The 20,810-nt window shown below is 43.5% G+C and overlaps 1 protein-coding gene across 1 annotated transcript in view; it reads left to right on the forward strand.

Annotated features, from left to right (window-relative positions):
- Nucleotides 1-1,426: 1,426 nt before the first annotated feature.
- Nucleotides 1,427-20,810, forward strand: part of LOC311491404 (fibroblast growth factor 4-like) — a gene marked incomplete at its 3' end in the record, with an annotated part of 257,221 nt that continues 237,837 nt past the window's right edge. The window contains exon 1 of the mRNA XM_084549308.1: nucleotides 1,427-1,627. Within this exon, the coding sequence (XP_084405434.1) occupies nucleotides 1,435-1,627 (193 nt within the window). The 5' untranslated portion in view covers nucleotides 1,427-1,434. The remainder of the gene's footprint in view (nucleotides 1,628-20,810) is intronic.

A 20,810-nucleotide genomic window follows, 5' to 3' on the forward strand; every position in this document is an offset into this window, starting at 1 on the left:
TGGTCTAAACTATCTAACTATTGGCAATCTTTTTTTTTAAATCTGTTTCTGATATCCTGGGTATATCTGTTAGTCCTTTGCCACTTATAACTATTTTTGGTGTGGCTCCTGATCAGTGTTGGGAGTAACGCGTTACAAAAGTAATGTAATTACTGTAATGTATAGCTTTTTGCTGTAACGTGGTAATGTAAGGCATTCCAAAAAAAAATTAGGTAATATTTTACTCGGGACAAAGGTTAGTAACGTGTGTTACAATGCATTTTAACCCGAAATTAAGTGGTGTTTTGTTTTTATACTATCGCCAATAACACCGCGAGATCAGCAGAGGAGAAAAATTCCGTGCAAATTGTAAAACGTTTCTTCCTGTATGGCTGAAGCATGCTCGACGTCGGACAGTACATTTTCGAGATGGACATACTCTCATTATTTTCAGTTTGTTAGAGACAAAGATATGAGGAGCATAGTAAGTGCACTTTATGTGCGAAACCAAAAGATCTATCTACGTCACGAAATAGCAGAAGTAATCGAAGAAAGTGCGTGGTTTAAAAATAATATTTTAACGAGGACCTTGGTACCTTTCTCTTTCTCATTAAGGAAAATGTCGTCCATCAGTTATATGAAATCTTAGCTGAAGCAACTGAAGCACAGCCAGGCAGTTGCAAAGGTACGACGGCCTGTTTGTCACTTTGCAGTTTTAATTCATAGTTTTACTTTAATTACATAAAACACACTAGTGAGTTAAGTATGTAGAAAGGTTCATACTTGACATCTGTTTGCTGTAAGTGTTTTATTCACTTCTTTCTTACTTCAGAGTTACACCTTCATATTGCTAGTATGGTGTGTTAAAGAGGACATTACTGAGGGGGCCCTTTACCCCCATTTCTATATCAAATTTCTTTCTCTTAATTTATTTGCTATGTTTGTTTCAGTATGCTTGCGTGTTAATCTTTGTTTTTCTGTCACTATGTATTTTATGTATTACTTAGTTTGTGTGCTTCTACCTTGTCTGTGACTCAGACAAACAAGACAGCAGGTGGTTTGTGATGCAATATGGGGCATATATAACTCTGTTGTCTTTCTGTAAGCGCTACCTGAGCAGGCAGCAAAATTAGGAATCAGAAGAAAAATCACTGGAAAACAGGCAAAGGAGTCTGAGATGTCAAAAAATGCACAATGAAACATTTCTCTGGGACTTAAAACACTGCAGAAGTTGCGTCATTGGCTACATGGTATTTTTTTTTCAACAACTTAAGCTGAAAAGCTTTTATGACCATTTTTTTTCATACTAAGTGAACATTCATGTGGGCTTAGAAATAAATTCCCAGAATCGGCAAACTGAAGATGTCATCAGCGTTCAAGTTTCTGCTCTTGTGTGGGACCATCCTGTGCAGCAGCTTTACTCCTCTTCTTGTCACTGGCAGTACAAGACAAGCCATGCAGAGTACTGGATCACTGGTTTGGGCCAGGAGTACCTCCTGGGACAAAAGAGAATTGACAGAGAGAGATGGAGAATACCTGCGAGGGATAAAGAGACTAAGGAGGCTTTACTGTAATGTGGGCATTGGCTTCCACATTCAAGTCTTGCCAAATGGGAAGATCACAGGCATACATAGTGAAAACAGATACAGTAAGTAATTTTGGATTTTCACAATCCATGTAAAGGAATGCTGTGGTAATATATACTATAATAACATACTAATATATACTAGCTGGTTATAGATAATATATAATTTTACTTCATGAAAAAAAATAAAGTTTCCAGAAGAGAATTTTGGTTCAACCTAAGTCTATTAGGACTAGGGACTGTAACAGATGAATGCATCTGTGTACATACTTTATCAGTTACTGTAAACAAATAATATGGGACTATTGTGGGCTCTATTACTTCTAAATTTAAAGTATTAAAAGTATGATGAAATTAGATTTACAGATTCACACTAAGAGCATCTGCTGTCAAAAAAACTACGTAAATATGCAGAACATAGTTCCACTGACAGTAAAAGCAAGGATCCAAGCCCCTTCCTACATGCAACTCGGACCCACAGCCAGGTTGACCCATACAGGCATCCCAACTTGTGTCAGACATGGTACTGAACAGATATGGTGATGGACAGAGACAAAGATACACAGACTAATGTGCCTGTCTTGTTTTTAGAAAAAAATACTGCACCCTCTAGAGGTGGAATGTCATCACATGGATTAGATTATTTACTATTAGCAAATGTGGAATAATTCTTGCCATTAGTATATGAAAGCCTATCAAGTCTAATCCTTAGGATATCAATAATTACAGGAATATATTAAATTTGAATGCATGATTATTCGTTTGTGAGTTATCCATTCAGACATATTGCCACTCTTTTTTAGATATGGTACTTTATGTGTTGTCTAGTGTTAGTCTTACCCTAGTATATTTGTTTGTTCATGTCTCATTTGTGTTTATAATGTTTGCAGGTTTATTAATAAGGAATGGAGAATGTATATGACGAAGTTCAGAAGGGATCTGTGATTAGTGCAAATTATGCAAATATTGTTTATATTTGAAGAGAAGAATGATTTTTAGTTGTAAAGGCAAGGTGTTATATACAAAAGGTTTTTGTTAAATATAGAGTAGATACAGACACAAGAAACATGGAAGAGTGATATTTGTGAAATAGCTGTGTAGCTGAAGTGTGCTTGTGTCACAATGATAGAGGATATGTTTTGTGTTTATGAGATATGCTGTGATTTGTTAGTGTTCTTATTGTTTACAGTTTAGTATATACAGTACCAGTCAAAAGTTTGGACACACCCCCTCATTTAATGTTTTTTCTTTATTTTCATGACTATTTACACTGTAGGTTCTCATTGAAGGCATCGAAACTATGAATGAACGCACATGAAATTATGTGATAAACAAAAAAGTGTGAAATAACTCCAAATATGATTCATATTTTAGAGTCCTCAAAGTAGCCACCCTTTGCTTTGTTGACAGCACTGCAAACCCTTGGACTTCTCTTAGTGAGCTTGATGTAGTCACCTGAAATGTTTTTCAGTTCACAGGAGTGCCCTGTCAGGGTTCATTTGTGGAATTTTTTGCTTTCTTAATGGGGTAGGGGCCATCAGTTATGTTGTGCAGAGGTCAGGTTGGTATACAGCTGGCAGCCCTATTTGACAATTGTTAGAATTTATATTATGGCAAGAACCAATCAGCTAAGTAAAGCGAAACAACAGTCCATCATTACTTTAAGAACTGAAGGTCAGTCAGTCCGGAAGATTGCAAAAACTTTCAAGCGCTACGACGAAACTGGCTCACGTGATGATCGCCCCAGAAAAGGAAGACCAAAATTCACCTCTGCTGCTGAGGATTAGTTCATTCAAGCCACCAGCCTCAGAAATCGCCAAGTTAACAGCACCTCAGAATAGATCCCAAATCAATGCCACACAGAGTTCTAGTTGCAGACACATCTCTACATCACCTGTTTAGAGGAGACTGCACCAGTCAGGCCTTTATGGTCAAATAGTTGCAGAAAACCACTACTAAGGAAAAGCAACAAGCAGAAGAGATTTGCCAAGAAACACAAGGCATGGCCATTAGACCAGTGGAAATCTGTGCTTTGGTCTGAATACAAATTTGAGATTTTTGGTTCCAACCGCCATGTCTTTGTGTGGCCCAGAATAGTTAAACGGATGGTCTCTACATGAATGGTTCCAACCATGAAGCATGGAGGAGTTGGTGTGATGGTATGGGGGTGCTTTGCTGGTGACACTGTTGGGGATTTATTCAAAATTGAAGGCACAGCATGGCTACTACAGCATCCAGCAGCGACATGCTATCTCATCCGGTTTGCGTTTGCAACAGGACAATGACCCCAAACACAACTTCAGGCAGGGTAAGCGTCCAAGCGTGGAAAGTGGTTGGAGTCCTATTGTTTTTGTTCTGATTTTTATTATTACAAAGAGCCCAAGCACTGAAAGTGGTTGGAATCTTTTGTTAGGATTTGTAGGGGTTCAATCCCTGACAGTAGTAAAAAAGTGATAAAAAGAAAAAAGAAATTATAGCCAAAATTGAAAAAAACATGTCAACCACAAGGTGCCGCTTGTCACAACTAGCCAGTTGGAAGTATCTGTGTGCACCGCTGGCATTGCAATGCATGCATCAATATCCGTGATGTGTTATACTTTAGCTCCCTCTGTTGGTGTCACTGGTTTGGTACAATGACTCAGCGCAAGTTTGTTAATTTTCTAACTTATCCAAAACTGGTCTGGTAGAAAGTTTAGAAATTGTATTTCCTGGTCGAACAATTAAGCTACAGAAGTCTCGCGGTTTCCTTCTTCCTCTGAGGGCGAGCTCTCTCTACGTGGATGCAGCTGGGCTATCCGTAGCCGCAGGTAGACTAGAGGAATATATCAAATATAGCGTGTTACCGTTTTGAGGACTAAACCAAGCACACAGCTTGAGCATAAATGACAAAAGACATTTGGCGAAAAGAGGTCGCTTGAACAGCACTGGGACATCGACACAATTCTAATCTTTTTGGCTCTATACACCACCACAATGGATTTGAAATGAAACAAACAAGATGTGCTTTAACTGCAGACTTTCAGCTTTAATTTGAGGGTATTTACATCCAAATCAGGTGAATGGTGTAGGAATTACAACAGTTTGTGTATGTGCCTCCCACTTTTTAAGGGACCAAAAGTAATGGGACAAATTAACAATCATAAATCAATCAAGCGTCTGGTCACTTTTTAATACCAAGTATTAAAAAGTGACCAGACGCTGGGTTTCATCCCAGGTGATGCTCCGCCAGGCCTCTACTGCAACTGTCTTCAGTTCCTGCTTGTTCTTGGGGCATTTTCCCTTCAGTTTTGTCTTCAGCAAGTGAAATGCATGCTCAATCGGATTCAGGTCAAGAATGTTATGCAATGGCCAAGATTGACTTGGTCATTGCATAACAATCCACTTCTTTGCCTTAAAAAACTCTTTGGTTGCTTTCGCAGTATGCTTCGGGTCATTGTCCATCTGCACTGTGAAGCATTTGGCTGAATGTGAGCAGATAATATTGCCTGAAAACACTTCAGAATTCATCCTGCTGCTTTTGTCAGCAGTCACATCATCAATAAATACAAGGGAACTAGTTCCACTGGCAGCCATACATGCTCATGACATGACACTACCACCACCATGCTTCACTGATGAGGTGGTATGCTTTGAATCATGAGCAGTTCCTTTCCTTCTCCATACTCTTCTCTTCCCATCACTCTGGTACAAGTTGATCTTTGTCTCATCTGTCCATAGGATGTTGTTCCAGAACTGTGAAGGCTTTTTTAGATGTTGTTTGGCAAACTCTAATCTGACTTTCCTCTTTTTGAGGCTAACCAATGGTTTACATCTTGTGGTTGTTAGGGAGGAATTTATGGTGATGCCGATAAAAGAAGAAGTACCAGAGTCCTATATGTCTTAGGCTGAAGGAGTTTATTTAGGCTCCATCGAGGAGTAGGCTCGATCGAGGAGAACAGAAGCTTCGTCATCACAACATAAGTGCATGAGTCCACCTCAATTCTAAGGGTCAAACAGTAAAGCTCAGATTCTTATACTAGAAAGGTGGGCCGAGGCAGCAAAGGGGAGATGTGTCAACATCCAGTTGGCTACAGAACATAAACATGAAGATAAGGACTCACACCAACTAGGAAATACAAATTGTCAGACAGTGACGGAGGGCATTATCATCCAACTCCACAGCTGTGCCTGTAGACAGCCAGACAGTGAGATTGAAGACACCAAAAGAGGGACCATGGCCTTGGCATGTCCTCAGAGAGAAAATAGGGCAGATAACTGACCCCAACAGTAGGGAAGAGAAATTATTCTCTAACAATCCCCTCTTATTGATCATAAGATCAATACACTATAATTTAGCACCTTAAGGGTGAGTTAATGTCAAGCCATCAGAATCAAAGACCATCACGCAATACAAGAACCCAATGAGATCAAATGTAAAATGTACTAAACAATTAAACAAATAAATGCATCAACATTGATAAAGATGGTGTTGTAAAATAAAACACAATTAAACACAGAATCACATGAGTCAAATAATATCATGATGTAATATTCACACCCCTCTTATATAGCATGTCAGCTTATCTAACATGTGATCCATGAATCCCACCTTCCCGTCAACAAGGACCGCTGGAGGCAAACCCTCAATGGGATAAAGAATCCCTGAAACACCTAAGTGTTAGAAGGGCTCACGTTGGAAATCACAGCCACATGAACCTACTTACAGGAAGCCAAAACCCCCCCCCCCTTTCTTGATGAGAGGAGATAAAAAGACCCCTGCGCTAACTATTCTAACCATGGAGTCAGACCTACGGGAAAAAACCTCAATGTCATGGAGGAAAACCCAAAGTCTAGTCTCATCCAGATGATGTCATAAGGGTGTGTAATCACTTGGTACAACACATGAATCAATAACAGTAATACATGAAGATTACATAACAATTCAATGTGACAATTACAGGCAGTCATTATCAGACTAAACGCATGAAGGTAAATATGAAACTTTCAAAGTGGAATTACAGTAAACAAGACAAAGCAATCATAATAATGTAATAGTAGTAACAGTTGACAGGAGGAATGATCTTCAACCCATGTGCTGAGTACACAGTAGAGGGCCACCACCATGGAGAGGTTACTAGCACATACGATGCATGGTGGTATGGAATCCATCTCTTTGATCTTCAACTTCTCCTCATGTGTCAAGCAGACATATGCATCAATGATTTATTACCTCAATGAGTGATGAGGACTTCAAACAACAATAACAACACACATTGTAACGATCGCAAGGATATTCTAATGAGAAGAAAGTATAAATAATTTGAAATTACTCTTTTACTCTTACCGTGCCCTCTCTGTTGCCCCTCACCTTCTGTTATTACTGTACACCAGCATCATCCAACCCATCCTATTGTACTGTTCCCCCTGCTTCCACAACATGCTATCCACTACCTACAGGAACAAGCTCACAAAAATCACACACACTGCATCCAAGATCATTAACCACCCCACATCATTAAACTGATCAAGACATTCATCACCTCCACACTGCCTGCCACCCTGGATCCACTACAGTTTGCATACCGGCCGGACAGATCTACAGATGACGCCATAAACCTCCTCCTCCACAAGACCCTCTCCCACGTGGACACTGGTAAGGGAAACTATGTGAGAGTGCTGTTTGTTGACTACAGCTCAGCATTCAATACCATAGTCCCCTCCAGACTGGCTGCTAAGCTGCATGACCTGGGACTGGACTCCTCCTTGTGCAGGTGGATCTACAGCTTCCTGACCGGCAGACCACAGGTGGTCCGAGTGGGTCACCACACTTCAGCCCCCCTGACTCTCAACACTGGATCCCCCCAGGGCTGTGTGCTCAGCCCTCTGCTGTACTCGCTGTACACACACGACTGCGAGGCCACTTCAGACTCCAACATCATCATCAAGTTTGCTGACGACACCGCTGTTGTAGGACTAATCTCCCACGACGACGAGACAGCCTACAGGAGGGAGGTGTCCCACCTGGAGGACTGGTGCCGGGAGAACCACCTCCTGCTGAACGTCAGCAAAACAAAGGAACTGATTGTGGACTTCAGCAGGAAACAGCAGAGGGACTTCCATCCACTCATTATCTGTGGCTCTGAGGTGGAAAGAGTGGACACTTTCAGATACCTGGGAGTGACCATCTCACAGGACCTGTCATGGACTCACCATCTGAACACCATCGTGAAGAAGGCCAGACAGCGTCTCTACCTCCTCAGACGTCTCAGAGACTTTAAGCTCCCTCTCAAGGTGCTCAGAAACTTTTACACCTGCACCATCGAGAGCATCTTGTGTGGGAGCATCACCACCTGGATGGGAAATTGTACCAGGCAGGACTTCCTGGCCCTCAAGAGGGTGGTCCGTTCAGCGGAGCGGACCATCAGAACCCCCCTCCCCAACCTGCAGGACATTTACACCAAACGTTGCAGGTTAAGGGCCACAAAGATCCTGAAACAGCCCAGTCACCCCGGACACTCTCTCTTCTCTCTACTGCCATCAGGCCGGCGTTTCCGTTGCCTGAGGACAAAGACTGAGAGGCTGAAGAAGAGTTTTTATCCCCATGCCATCCGCCTGCTCAACTCTGAGCCTTAACTGGACTTAAATACCACTGCACTTTATTCATGTAGCTGCTTAATATTTAATATTTAATACTGTAAATTATGTACATATACAACTACCCCCCCACCTCCCAAGTTTACCAGTCTATATTTTTATTCAGTCGATATTTTTATTTTTATTCTCATTTTTTTTATTTTATTTTATTTTTTTTTATATTCTATTTCTCTATCGGTGTACATTACACTTATATCGCTTACCTTGTGTGCAACTACTGTTTACTGTAGTAACTACTGTTTACTGTAGTACTTATATATTTTCTTACTACTGGCTGCAGGTACAACAGTACATTTCACTGTGCATTGTACTATGTATAACTGTGCATGTGACAAATAAAACCTATCTATCTATCTATCTATCTATCTATCTATCTACACCTAACCTCTCAGAACTCAACCACAGAGCTGTCACACGCCTCGCACGGACAATATCCAATGACCTGGATCACCCCCTCAACCCACACTTCACACTGCTGCCATCTGGGCGCAGATACAGAACCCTAAAGTGGAGAAGGGCGTGCTTTAACAAGAGCTTCGTACCCTCCGCTATCATGGCACTTAATAATCTGCCCTATTAAACCTCGTGCAGACCTAGTCCTCCTGAGTGTGATGATATCATGTACTGTTGTTCAATGTATGGTTGTGTTCGCTCATGGTGCGTTTGTTATGGTCTTTTTGTTTGTATGTATATGTTGCTCATGTCTGCATTATATGCACTGTTTTGTGTTTTTCTGTGACAGACTGTGGAAACAAATTTCCTTATGGGACAATAAAGGCTATCTATCTATCTTTACTTTATAATTACTATGTGATTTGAACTTAAGTGTAATTAAATGAGAATACAGTATATATTCAAATAAGTAAACTCATTCTGATAACTTTCTTACTGCTGCTCTCTCTCCTGCCATGCCTAAATCCTCTGATTCAGAGCGTACCTCGGTGCCATCAGCAGCTTCATCATCATACATACAGTAAAGCTGTATCCAGTCCCCAAACAGCTCTCAGGAGGGTCAAACTGTGCATCAAGAGCAGAAATACCTGCATCCCGAGTCGAAAGTTTAGGGGCCTGCATCACCACACCTTAATCACTACTCAAAGACAGGCACACAAAACAGCTAGGAGAACAATAACAACAACTAGAAGGATCAACAATCTGACAATTCCCGCACTCCAATGTATAAATTCAAACAAACAGGACACTCAATAAACATACAAAAACAACTTCAGCAGCATACAGGTTTTCTGGTCTTACATAAATTTTCAGTGTTGTACGTGTGAAGGTAGACGTTTAGTCTCAGTGTATACACATTTAACTTTGTTCCCGACGGACACAGATGGGTGGTCCCTGATCTTGATCTCTGGTGAAGCAGATCTCTATCTATCTACCCCAAAATCCCTTTCCTATGACCAGAGGTCTCAGGTGGGCCCTCCTGTGACGGGCACGGACTTTCACCGCACCCAGAACGGTGATAAGCTCACCCAGCTCTTCCTCACAACCATAAGCACTTTGCAAAAACTGATAATTCACTTTAAGTTAAAAAGTTTCTCTTATACAGAATTAATAATGAAGTATCACTATTAATACGAGTTCTTTATCAAAAGTTTATCTCCCATTTTACATTTTTATTTCGTGATCTCGTCAAACGCAGACAGGGCAAGGCACAATATATAACAAGACATTATACATTTGCACTTACTGAGTCGTTGTTCTATTGAGATCCTGTTCGTGACGCCAATTGTTAGGGAGGAATTTATGGTGATGCCGATGAAGAAGAAGAAGTACCAGAGTCCTATATGTCTTAGGCTGAAGGAGTTTATTTAGGCTCCATCGAGGAGTAGGCTCGATCGAGGAGAACAGAAGCTTCGTCATCACAACATAAGTGCATGAGTCCACCTCAATTCTAAGGGTCAAACAGTAAAGCTCAGATTCTTATACTAGAAAGGTGGGCCGAGGCAGCAAAGGGGAGATGTGTCAACATCCAGTTGGCTACAGATAAGGACTCACACCAACTAGGAAATACAAATTGTCAGACAGTGATGGAGGGCATTATCATCCAACTCCACAGCTGTGCCTGTAGACAGCCAGACAGTGAGATTGAAGACGCCAAAAGAGGGACCATGGCCTTGGCATGTCCTCAGAGAATAATTTCTCTTCCCTACTGTTGGGGTCAGTTATCTGCCCTATTTTCTCTGTGACAGCAACAGTGGTGAGCTCACCGGTGCGTTCTTTCTTTTTAAGAATGTTCCAAGCAGTTGATTTGGCCACACCTAATGTTTTTGCTATCTCTCTGATGGGTTTGTTTTGATTTTTCAGCCTAATGATGGCTTGCTTCACTGATAGTGACAGCTCTTTGGATCTCATATTGAGAGTTGACAGCAACAGATTCCAAATGCAAATAGCACACTTGAAATTAACTCTAGACCTTTTATCTGCTCCTTGTAAATGGGATAATGAGGGAATAACACACACCTGGCCATGGAACAGCTGAGCAGCCAAGTGTCCCATTACTTTTGGTCCCTTAAAAAGTGGGAGGCACATATACAAACGGATGTTCACCTGATTTGGATGTAAATACCCTCAAATTAAAGCTGAAAGTCTGCAGTTAAAGCACATCTTGTTCGTTTCATTTCAAATCCATTGTGGTGGTGTATAGAGCCAAAAATAATAATAATATTAATAATAAGAAAACCTTTATTTGTCCAACAATGGGGAAATTGCAGTTTGCAACAGCATGCAGAAATGACACAGATAGAATAGATGATAGACATATTGCACAGACTGGTGTAATAATACCAGTCTTTGCAATATGTCTATCATCTATTCCGCCCCTCCCCGAGGCATACGGGGAGGGACTGCATACAAACAGTCCTTGAAGTGCCGCCAGGTGTCCACTAGGGGGTTCTCCAGTTTTGAGCTTCAAACTTTTGTGCTCGCATTGCCTTGTCCCCTATTATGTGCAGTTATCTACCGACCACCTAAACTAAAAAAGGACTTTCTCAATGAGTTTTCAGAGTTTCTGACAGAGTTTATGCCAAAATTTGACAACATATTAATTTGTGGTGACTTTAACATCCATGTGTGCTGCTCCTCTGATCAGTTTGCTAATGATTTTAAATCATTACTAGAATCTCTGGATTTTACACAGTCTGTATCTTGTCCTACCCATCAGCTAGGCCACACATTAGACTTAGTCATTTCCCATGGGGTGACTGTGTCTACTTGTGATGTTGAAGATTTCCCCCTCTCTGACCACTCTCTCATACGGTTTGAAATGTTTGCTGCACCACCTTCACTTCCAACCACTGCCCCTCAACGACGTCGCATCTTTACCCCCTCCACCATCAATGACTTTGCTGCTGCTTTTTCTGCCTCGGATGTATGCTCTAGCGCTGAACTGACATCTCCTCTGCATCCAGACCTTTTCCTCTCTTCCTTCAACTCCATATGCTCTGAAATTCTGGACTCTGTTGCCCCCTTTAAAGTAAAATCAAATAAAAGTGCCTCTGACCCCTGGCTCAATGATACTACGCAAACCCTGAGGCGTCAGTGTAGGCGGGCTGAGCGTAAATGGAAGAGGGATAGGCTGCAGGTGTCACTGGAGATTTTTAGAAATAGTCAAGCCTCCTATCAGAGAGCAGTGAAGGATGCTAAAGCAACATACTTGTCTAATCTCATCAACACCAATAGCCACCGCCCTGGAATCCTCTTTAGTACTATCAACTCTGTCTTAAATCCTGTATCTGTTGTTTTGCATGATGTATCTGTACACACTTGCAATACACAATATTTTGTGGACAAGGTTTCCTCAGTCAGAAAATCCATCACACATACCCCTTCTGATGTTTTTCCTTCTCAGCTTTGCAGTGTGTCTTTGAGAGTTTTTGCACCAGTTGCTCTTGAGGACCTTAAGAAAGCGGTCCAGGAGATGAATGCCACCACCTGCCCTCTCGACACGATCCCTGCCAGAATTATGAAGGAGGCTATTGACACCTTAGGCCCCTGCCTCATCCTCTTCATAAACAGCTGTCTGAGTTTGGGTGTTGTGCCCGCTGCCCTCAAACATGCCATTGTACGACCACTGCTTAAGAAGCCTAACCTTGATCCATCAATCCTGTCCAACTTCCGCCCAATATCTCACCTCCCTTTTCTGTCCAAGCTGATGGAGAAACTTGTTTTTTCCCAGCTTCAGGCCCACCTCCAACTGCATGCCATTGCTGAGAAATTTCAGTCAGGTTTTAGGTCCAGACACAGCACCGAGTCTGCATTGTTGAGGGTCCACAATGACATTCTTGTGGCTATGGACAAAAAAAGCTCAGTGGTTCTTGTGCTACTGGACTTGACTGCTGCATTTGACACCGTGGATCATGCCATTCTCACCTCCCGGCTTCAACACACTGTCGGCCTCCAGGGGGCGGTGCTCAAATGGTTCTCATCATATCTCACAAACAGGACTTTCTCAGTAATGCTAAATGACTTTTCATCGTCATCTACCCCTCTGTCAACTGGAGTGCCCCAAGGTTCCATTCTGGGGCCTATTCTGTTTGCACTGTACATGCTGCCACTTGGACAACTCATCACCAGACACAACATCCAGTTCCATTTCTACGCCGACGACCTCCAGATCTACCTTCCAGTGATCCTGAGTAACCGTTCTGCACTGGAACCTCTTCATAACTGTCTTCAGGATATCAAAGAATGGCTCGCCCAGAATTTCCTTCATTTAAATGAAGGGAAAACTGAGTATATTCTTTTCAGCCCCGACTCACCACAAAATTCACCCTGTTTTGATCCTGTAACACCTCAATTTGCTCCCTCTTTGAGAAACCTGGGTGTTATATTTGACAATGGACTAAAATACGACAAACAGATAAATGCAGTGGTAAAGGCAAGTTTTTTCCAACTAAGACTCCTTGCAAAGGTCAAACCATTCTTGTCCCGACCTGACCTCGAAAAGGCTATTCACGCCTTCATCAGCTCGCGGATTGACTACTGCAATGCTCTTTATGCTGGACTTAACCATTCTCTCCTCCAAAAGCTCCAACTTGTACAGAATGCAGCAGCACGCCTTCTCTCAGGCACCTCCAAACACTCACACATCACACCAGTCCTCCGTTCCCTTCACTGGCTCCCGGTGCGGTACAGAGTGGACTTTAAAGTCCTTTTATTTGTGTTTAAGGCCATTCATGGCTTGGCCCCGGCCTACCTTAGTGAACTTGTAACCCTGTACAACCCAGTTAGGAATCTGCGCTCCGCAGATCACACCACCTTGGTCATCCCTAGGTCCAAGTACAAGGCTTTGGGGGGGCGGTCTTTTGCTGTCTTAGGCCCTAAACTGTGGAACGCTCTCCCAGCTCATATTCAATCTACCACCGAGCTCACAACTTTTAGGTCAGAGTTAAAAACACATTTATTCAGGCTGGCATTTCACACGTAGCCACGAACTGGGACTGTTGCTCCTTTATGTTACAGTTGTGTTTTAATTTTGTTTTACTAGTAGTATTGCTACTAGTAAAAGTTTTTACATTTTGAATGCACTTTGTGCACCTTTTTGCGGTGCAGCTGTGTCTTAATTATGTTTTAGTAATATTGCTTTTGTTCTTGTTTTACCCTGGAAAGCACCTTGTGCACCATTGGGTGCTGGAAGGTGCTATACAAATAAATATTGATTGATTGATTGATTGAATATTGCACATATTAGGAGTGCTCATTGTGGAGCCTAACAGCAGCAGGAAGGAAAGACCTTCAGTATCTTTCCTTCACACATCGAGGGTGAAGCAGTCTGTCACTGAAGCTGCTCTTCAGGCCACCGTGCAGGGGGCGGGACTCATTGTCCATGGAGGACAGTTCAGCCAGAACTCTACCGTCACCCACCTCCCCCACCGAGTCCAAGGGGCAGCCCTGGACAGAGCTGGACTTCCTGATGATCTTATCCAGCTTCTTCCTTTCTCTCTCTGCTATGCCACTGCTCCAGCAGACCACTCCACACAGGATGGCCGACGCCACCACAGAGCCTGCAAAGTGCGGCCAGTTCGTATGCCTTATATGGCAGCGATCTCACGTTGCCCATGGTAACGGGGAGAACAGTGCTGAAAAGTGAAGCATCTCCTCTTTTCCCAAGCAAATATCCTGCATAGTTTCTCAACTTCCACTTCCAGCTTTTCTTTTTTACGTGTGCACACAATCGCAGAATTTGCGTGCATCCGCACGCATTTGTGGCGCTACTATTGTCCCTGGCGACGAGAAATACCATTTTCTGATTGGCTGATAAGTCGCTGATTCAAGTAGACCAGGCTGCTTTGCCTTATCTATTCATACCATGCAACGGAGTTGCGAGGACCCTATTGTTTTCGTATTGTTTATTATTAGGGCCCGAGCAACGAAGTGCAGGGGCCCAACGGGGCCATGCAACGGAGTTGCAAGGACCCTGTTGTTTTCGTACTGTTTATTAGGGCCCGAGCAAAGAAGTGTAGGGGCCCAACGGGGCCATGCAACGAAGTTGCAAGGACCCTATTGTTTTCGTACTGTTTATTAGGGCCCGAGCAACAAAGTGCAGGGGCAACAGAGTTGCAAGGACCCTATTGTTTTCGTACTGTTTATTATTATTCGGGCCCGAGCAACAAAATGCAGGAGTGCAACGGAGTGGCCCTGTCACTTCCGGCACTGCGTGAAGTGGCAGCCTGTTATTGCGGCTCCGTCTTCGTCTTGTGTTTTTTCGGATTACATGTTGTTGTTTCTACAACAATCTCGGGCCAGTGTATCACTATGGGTGTGCAAGTGGTGAGATTAGTTTTTTGTCTTTTTATACTTTTTGGACTGTTTTTTTAGCATCAGGAGAACTCTTCGGCCATGCGTCTATTGTTTACACACGGGAACAGCTGTTAGCGCTGTGCAACACTCCGCTGCTTTCTGTGGAGAGACTGGACATCCCCGCCGAAATAAGGAGAAGGAGACGGAGAGGATGCCGAGCCGGAGTAAAACGCCGTGAGAGGAGAAGACGGTACAAACCATGCCTGCCATCTGTTGTTATGGGGAATGTAAGATCTCTCTCTAACAAGTTGGAGGAACTAACGGCGCTGACCAGTATGCACAGAGAGTACAGGGAGTGCAGCATCATGTGTTTCACCGAGACCTGGCTGAACGAACTCACCTCAGACCCGCATATTTCGCTAAACGGATTTAACCTCGTGAGAGTGGACCGGACATCGAGAGAGAGCGGTAAGAAGAAGGGGGGAGGAATAGTGATGTACGTGAACAACAGATGGTGCAACCCTGGGCATATAAGCGTCAAGGAGAAACTTTGCACTTGGGACATTGAACTGCTGGCTATCGGGATTCGGCCATACTACCTGCCTCGGGAATTCTCGCATGTTATCGCGATAACTGCGTACATTCCCCCCTCCGCCAATGCTACAGTGGCCTGTGAGCTCCTCCACACCGCAGTGTCAAGGCTGCAAACATCGCACCCCCTCTCTCTTCTTCTTATCTCAGGAGACTTCAATCATGCCTCTCTGTCCCCCATTCTCCCCACATTCACGCCGTATGTGTCATGCCACACCAGGAACAATAGGACTTTGGACTTACTGTATGCAAACGTAAAGGATGCCTACAGCTCATCCCCCCTCCCCCCACTTGGTCGCTCTGATCACAACCTGGTCCACCTCATACCTGTCTACAAACCTGTAGTTAAACAACAACCCCCAACTACAAGGACTGTGAGGGGATGGACAGAGGAGGCCAGTGAGCAGCTGAGGGACTGCTTTGAATCCACTGACTGGGAGGTGCTGTGTGGAGCATATGACGTGGAGGACATAGACAGCTTGACCCACTGCATCACTGACTATATCAACTTCTGCGTGGAGAACACCGTGCCCACCAAGACAGTGCGGTGTTATTCAAATAACATAAACCCTGGGTGACCCCTGAGCTGAAAGCCCTTCTCAACGAGAAGAAGAGGGTCTTCAGATCTGGAGATAAGGAGGAACTTAAGAGGATTCAGAGCGAACTCAAAAAGAAAATAAATGAGGGCAAGGACATCTACAGGAGGAAAGTGGAAGACCAACTCCAGAAGAAAAACACCAGGGAGGTCTGGAGAGGGCTGAAGACGATTTCAGGCTCAAACGGGGTCAGTGGGAATGGCTCAGAACCTGGAGACAGAGGGCGGGCAAACAAACTTAATCTGTTCTTCAACAGATTTGACTCAAGATCCACCCACCACCCTCCCCCACCCCCGTGAACTATCAGTCTGCATCTCAGCCACTTCCTCTCTGGCTACCAACCCCCTCCCCCCCCCCCACAGCACCAACAGCATCTCCTGAACCACCCCCGCACGACCCCACTGACACCTCTTCACCCCCCACTCGTCCCCCCAGCCCCTGCATAACAAAGCATCATGTGAGAGAAGAATTGGGAAGGATCAAGGCCAGGAAAGCTACAGGTCCAGACATCTGCTCCAGACTACTCAGGGACTGTGCAGACCAGCTCAGCCAGGTGGTCACGTACATCTTCAATCTGAGTCTTAGTCTGGAGAAAGTTCCTGTACTGTGGAAGACTTCCTGTGTGATCCCAGTACCAAAGATCACACACGCCAGGGAGCCCAACCACTTCAGACCTGTGGCTTTAACATCTCACCTGATGAAGACCATGGAGAGGCTGATCTTGAACCACCTCCAACTCCTTGTGAGCCCGAAGCTGGACCCCCTGCAGTTTGCCAACAAACCGAGCATTGGGGTGGATGACGCTGTCATCTACTTGCTGCACAGATCCCTTTTGCACCTCGAGGGGCCCAGAGGTACTGTGAGAGTCATGTTTTTTGACTTCTCCAGTGCCTTTAACACAATACAACCATCGCTGCTCAAGGGGAAACTAGAGGGAGCAGGGGTAAACAGCCAGCTGACTGCATGGACGATCGACTACCTCACCAACAGACCTCAGTATGTGAGGCTTCATGGCTGCGTGTCTGATGAGGTGCTCTGCAGCACAGGAGCTCCACAAGGAACAGTACTCTCGCCATTCCTCTTCTCCATCTACACCTCAGACTTCCGTTACAACACAGACAGCTGTCACATCCAGAAGTTCTCAGACGATACAGCTATCGTTGGACGGGTAACAGACGGGAACGACCTGGAATACAGGAAGGTGGTCGAGGACTTTGTCGACTGGTGTGAACGCAGTCACCTTCACATCAACGCCACCAAGACAAAGGAGATGGTGATTAACTTCCAAAGGAGGGCAGCACGCACAGCGCCGGTGAACATCCAGGGTTTGGATATCTACATCATGGATGGCTATAAATACCTGGGTGTTCACCTGAACAACAAACTGGACTGGTCAGACAGCACCAATGTCCTATACAAGAAGGGACAAAGTCGCCTCCACCTGCTGAGGAGACTGAGGTCCTTTGGTGTGTGTAGGACGCTGCTCAGGACCTTTTATGACACTGTGGTTGCATCAGCAACCTTTTACGCTGTGGTTTGCTGGTGTGGTGGAGTCACAGAGAGGGACAAGAACAGACTGGGCAAACTGATCAAGAGGGCCAGCTCCATCCTGGGCTGTCCTCTGGATTCAGTGGAGCAGGTGGGGGAGAGGAGGATGTTGGCTAAACTAAAACAGGAACAACCCCTCTCATCCCCTGTATGAGACAGTTGGGACTTTAGGAAGCTCTTTCAGCAAAAGACTGCTACACCCAAAGTGCAAGAAGGAACGCTTCCGGAGGTCTTTTATCCCCTCAGCAGTCAGACTCTTCAACATCAGCATTTCCTAACTCTTCTGCTGCTGAGCTGCTGAGCTTCTTTTCAGGACTTATGCACAGTGTACAGTATATATAACCATCATCTCACACCTTTTATTTGCAAATACGTGGTAATTTAACTCCTATTGGAGTTTGTTGTTGTTTTTACTCATGATATTCATGAATGTCAACATATTTATATTTATCCTCCTTTTTAACTCCTCAATCCAAATTGGTTGTTTCAACTCAGACCAGACACTGTGAATCTCTCTGATGCAATATGTAAATATTTTTTGTACATAACATATTTGTCTGCCGTACTCTATTCTTATTATATTCTAATTTTTTTTGTATCTTCTGCATCTTGCACTGTTGTTTCCTGCCGCTGTAACGCCCTAATTTCCCCACGGGGATGAATAAAGTTTTATCTTATCTTATCTTATCTTATCTATTGTTTTCGTACTGTTTATTATTATTAGGGCCCGAGCAACGAAGTGCAGGGGCCCAACGGGGCCATGCAACGGAGTTGCAAGGACCCTATTGTTTTCGTACTGTTTATTAGGGCCCGAGCAACGAAGTGCAGGGACCCAACAGGGCCATGCAACGGAGTTGCAAGGACCCTATTGTTTTCGTACTGTTTCTTTTTATTATTAGGGCCCGAGCAACGAAGTGCAGGGGCCCAACGGGGCCATGCAACGGAGTTGCAAGGACCCTATTGTTTTCGTACTGTTTATTAGGGCCCGAGCAACGAAGTGCAGGGGCCCAACGGGGCCATGCTACGGAGTTGCAAGGACCCTATTGTTTTCGTACTGTTTCTTTTTATTATTAGGGCCCGAGCAACGAAGTGCAGGGGCCCAACGGGGCCATGCAACGGAGTTGCAAGGACCCTATTGTTTTCGTACTGTTTCTTTTTATTATTATTATTTTTCAGGAACTTTGGAAAATCCTACGCATGCCTAAACGTCCTGAAAATTTGCAGAAAGATCCGTTTGCCCGAAAATTGTTAGTGTATATGGGCCACAAGCACGGGCGTGGCAAAATGGCTCAGTAGCGCCACCTACGGACCTTCTACGGACCAGCCCCTGAAGCCCGTTGCGTCTAAAAATCTGGAATTATGTCACTTATATGTAACATCCCAGGACGCATAAAAAAGTCTCTTGCAGCCATATTCTAAACCCAACAGGAAGTCTACTATTTTGATTAAAAGTGTGAATATTGGACAAAAACAGCGCTTCTTAGAGTTTGTAAATGAGGTATTAAATCTTATCAGATTGACTTCAAAACTATGGAATTAGGTAGTTGGAATCTCGATGAACAAAAACTAAAATAGGCGCATATACTTTTCGTCGAAGTGGCATGGGTCTGCTGGCCCCTGAAAGTTTTTTTGACGCGCCATGAAACAGGAAGTTGTATTAAACGTGCTTTAATTCAGTCCAAATTCAGTCCAAAGTGCATGACACTTTACAGTATTGTTACTGGTCCCTAACTGAACACATCCATATGTCAATATTCATACAATTATTGTAGCGCCACCTATTGTGGGCAGGAAATGTCCTGTGAACAGGAAATTGATCTTGGGTCTGTTGTATGAGCTGCTGTTCCTGTCAGGATGATTTTTATTGTCTTCAGATGTTATCACGACATACTTATGATCTTCATGATCACTCCCTGCGAAGATTGTGAGTTTTCGTTAAATTTTGGCCAGTGATGGTAGTGAAAGTAAAATTTGTCACCGTCTCACTGATTCTATCATCAGTGCACATGTAGTTCGCTACTTTGTCCAGCAGATGGAGCCAAAGTATTTCTCTCTGCTGGCTGAATGTCAGTGTGTTTTTGTGTGTTGGTTAAACTTCTAATGATTGGTGAGGCTGTTTAACATACTTTGATGACACAGAGAGAATAATTATACAACTGTTTGTTGATGCCACAGAGAGAATACATTCAAAAGAGTTCGATGTTGCCGCCGCTATGGCGATGCTAGTTCCGTTAGCCTGTCTATGGTGTTTCGCATTGTACATTAGCATTAAGCTAGCGGAGATTATCCTTCGTTGTTATAGATAGATAGATAGATAGATAGATAGATGTATAGATAGATAGATATGTAGGTAGATAGATAGATAGATAGATAGATAGATATATAGATAGGTTTTATTTATCACATGCACAGTTATACATAGTACAATGCACAGTGAAATGTATTGTTGTACCTGCAGCCAGTAGTTAAAAAAAAATATATATATAAGTACTACTACAGTAAACAGTAGTTTGCACACAAGGTAAGCAATATAAGTGTAATGTACACCGATAGAGAAATAAAATGAAATAAAAATAAAAATATAGACTGGTAAACCTGTGTGGGAGGGGGGGGGGGGGGGTTGTTGTATATGTACATAAATTTACAGTATTTGTCAGTCTTTACTAGATGTAAAGAGAAGTTAGAGATACTTAGAGATACTTAAGATGTATTCTTAATTTTATATTTAATCATCTTTTGTTGTATGTATTTCAGTTTCACAGTAAACTTCAATTGACCTTTGGCTAAGCCCCACCCCCCTTAGTTACTGTTGCTACGTCCGACATTCTCTTCTGGGCTGTGGTTTTCTGGTTATCTATAAGGCTCTGGTATCAATATCAAGGAGCAACACTGTTCATGCAAAGCTGGGTACGTCTCTATTCACTTCTATAATCGTTATTACGAAGCAAATGGACTAACGTTACGTACGTATAACGTATTTCTTCAGCGTGTGCTAGCGTATCAACAACTATGCAACTTAAGCTGTAACGGTGATGTTTTGGTTAGCTCCACGGGGTTTTGCGCGCACATCATTGGGCTTATCCATACCCTGGATGCTGGATATATACCGACAGTATAGCCTGCCGAGA

The sequence above is a fragment of the Chelon labrosus genome (genome assembly GCF_963514085.1).
Source record: "Chelon labrosus genome assembly, chromosome: 8".
NCBI classification, from domain to species: Eukaryota; Metazoa; Chordata; class Actinopteri; order Mugiliformes; family Mugilidae; genus Chelon; species Chelon labrosus.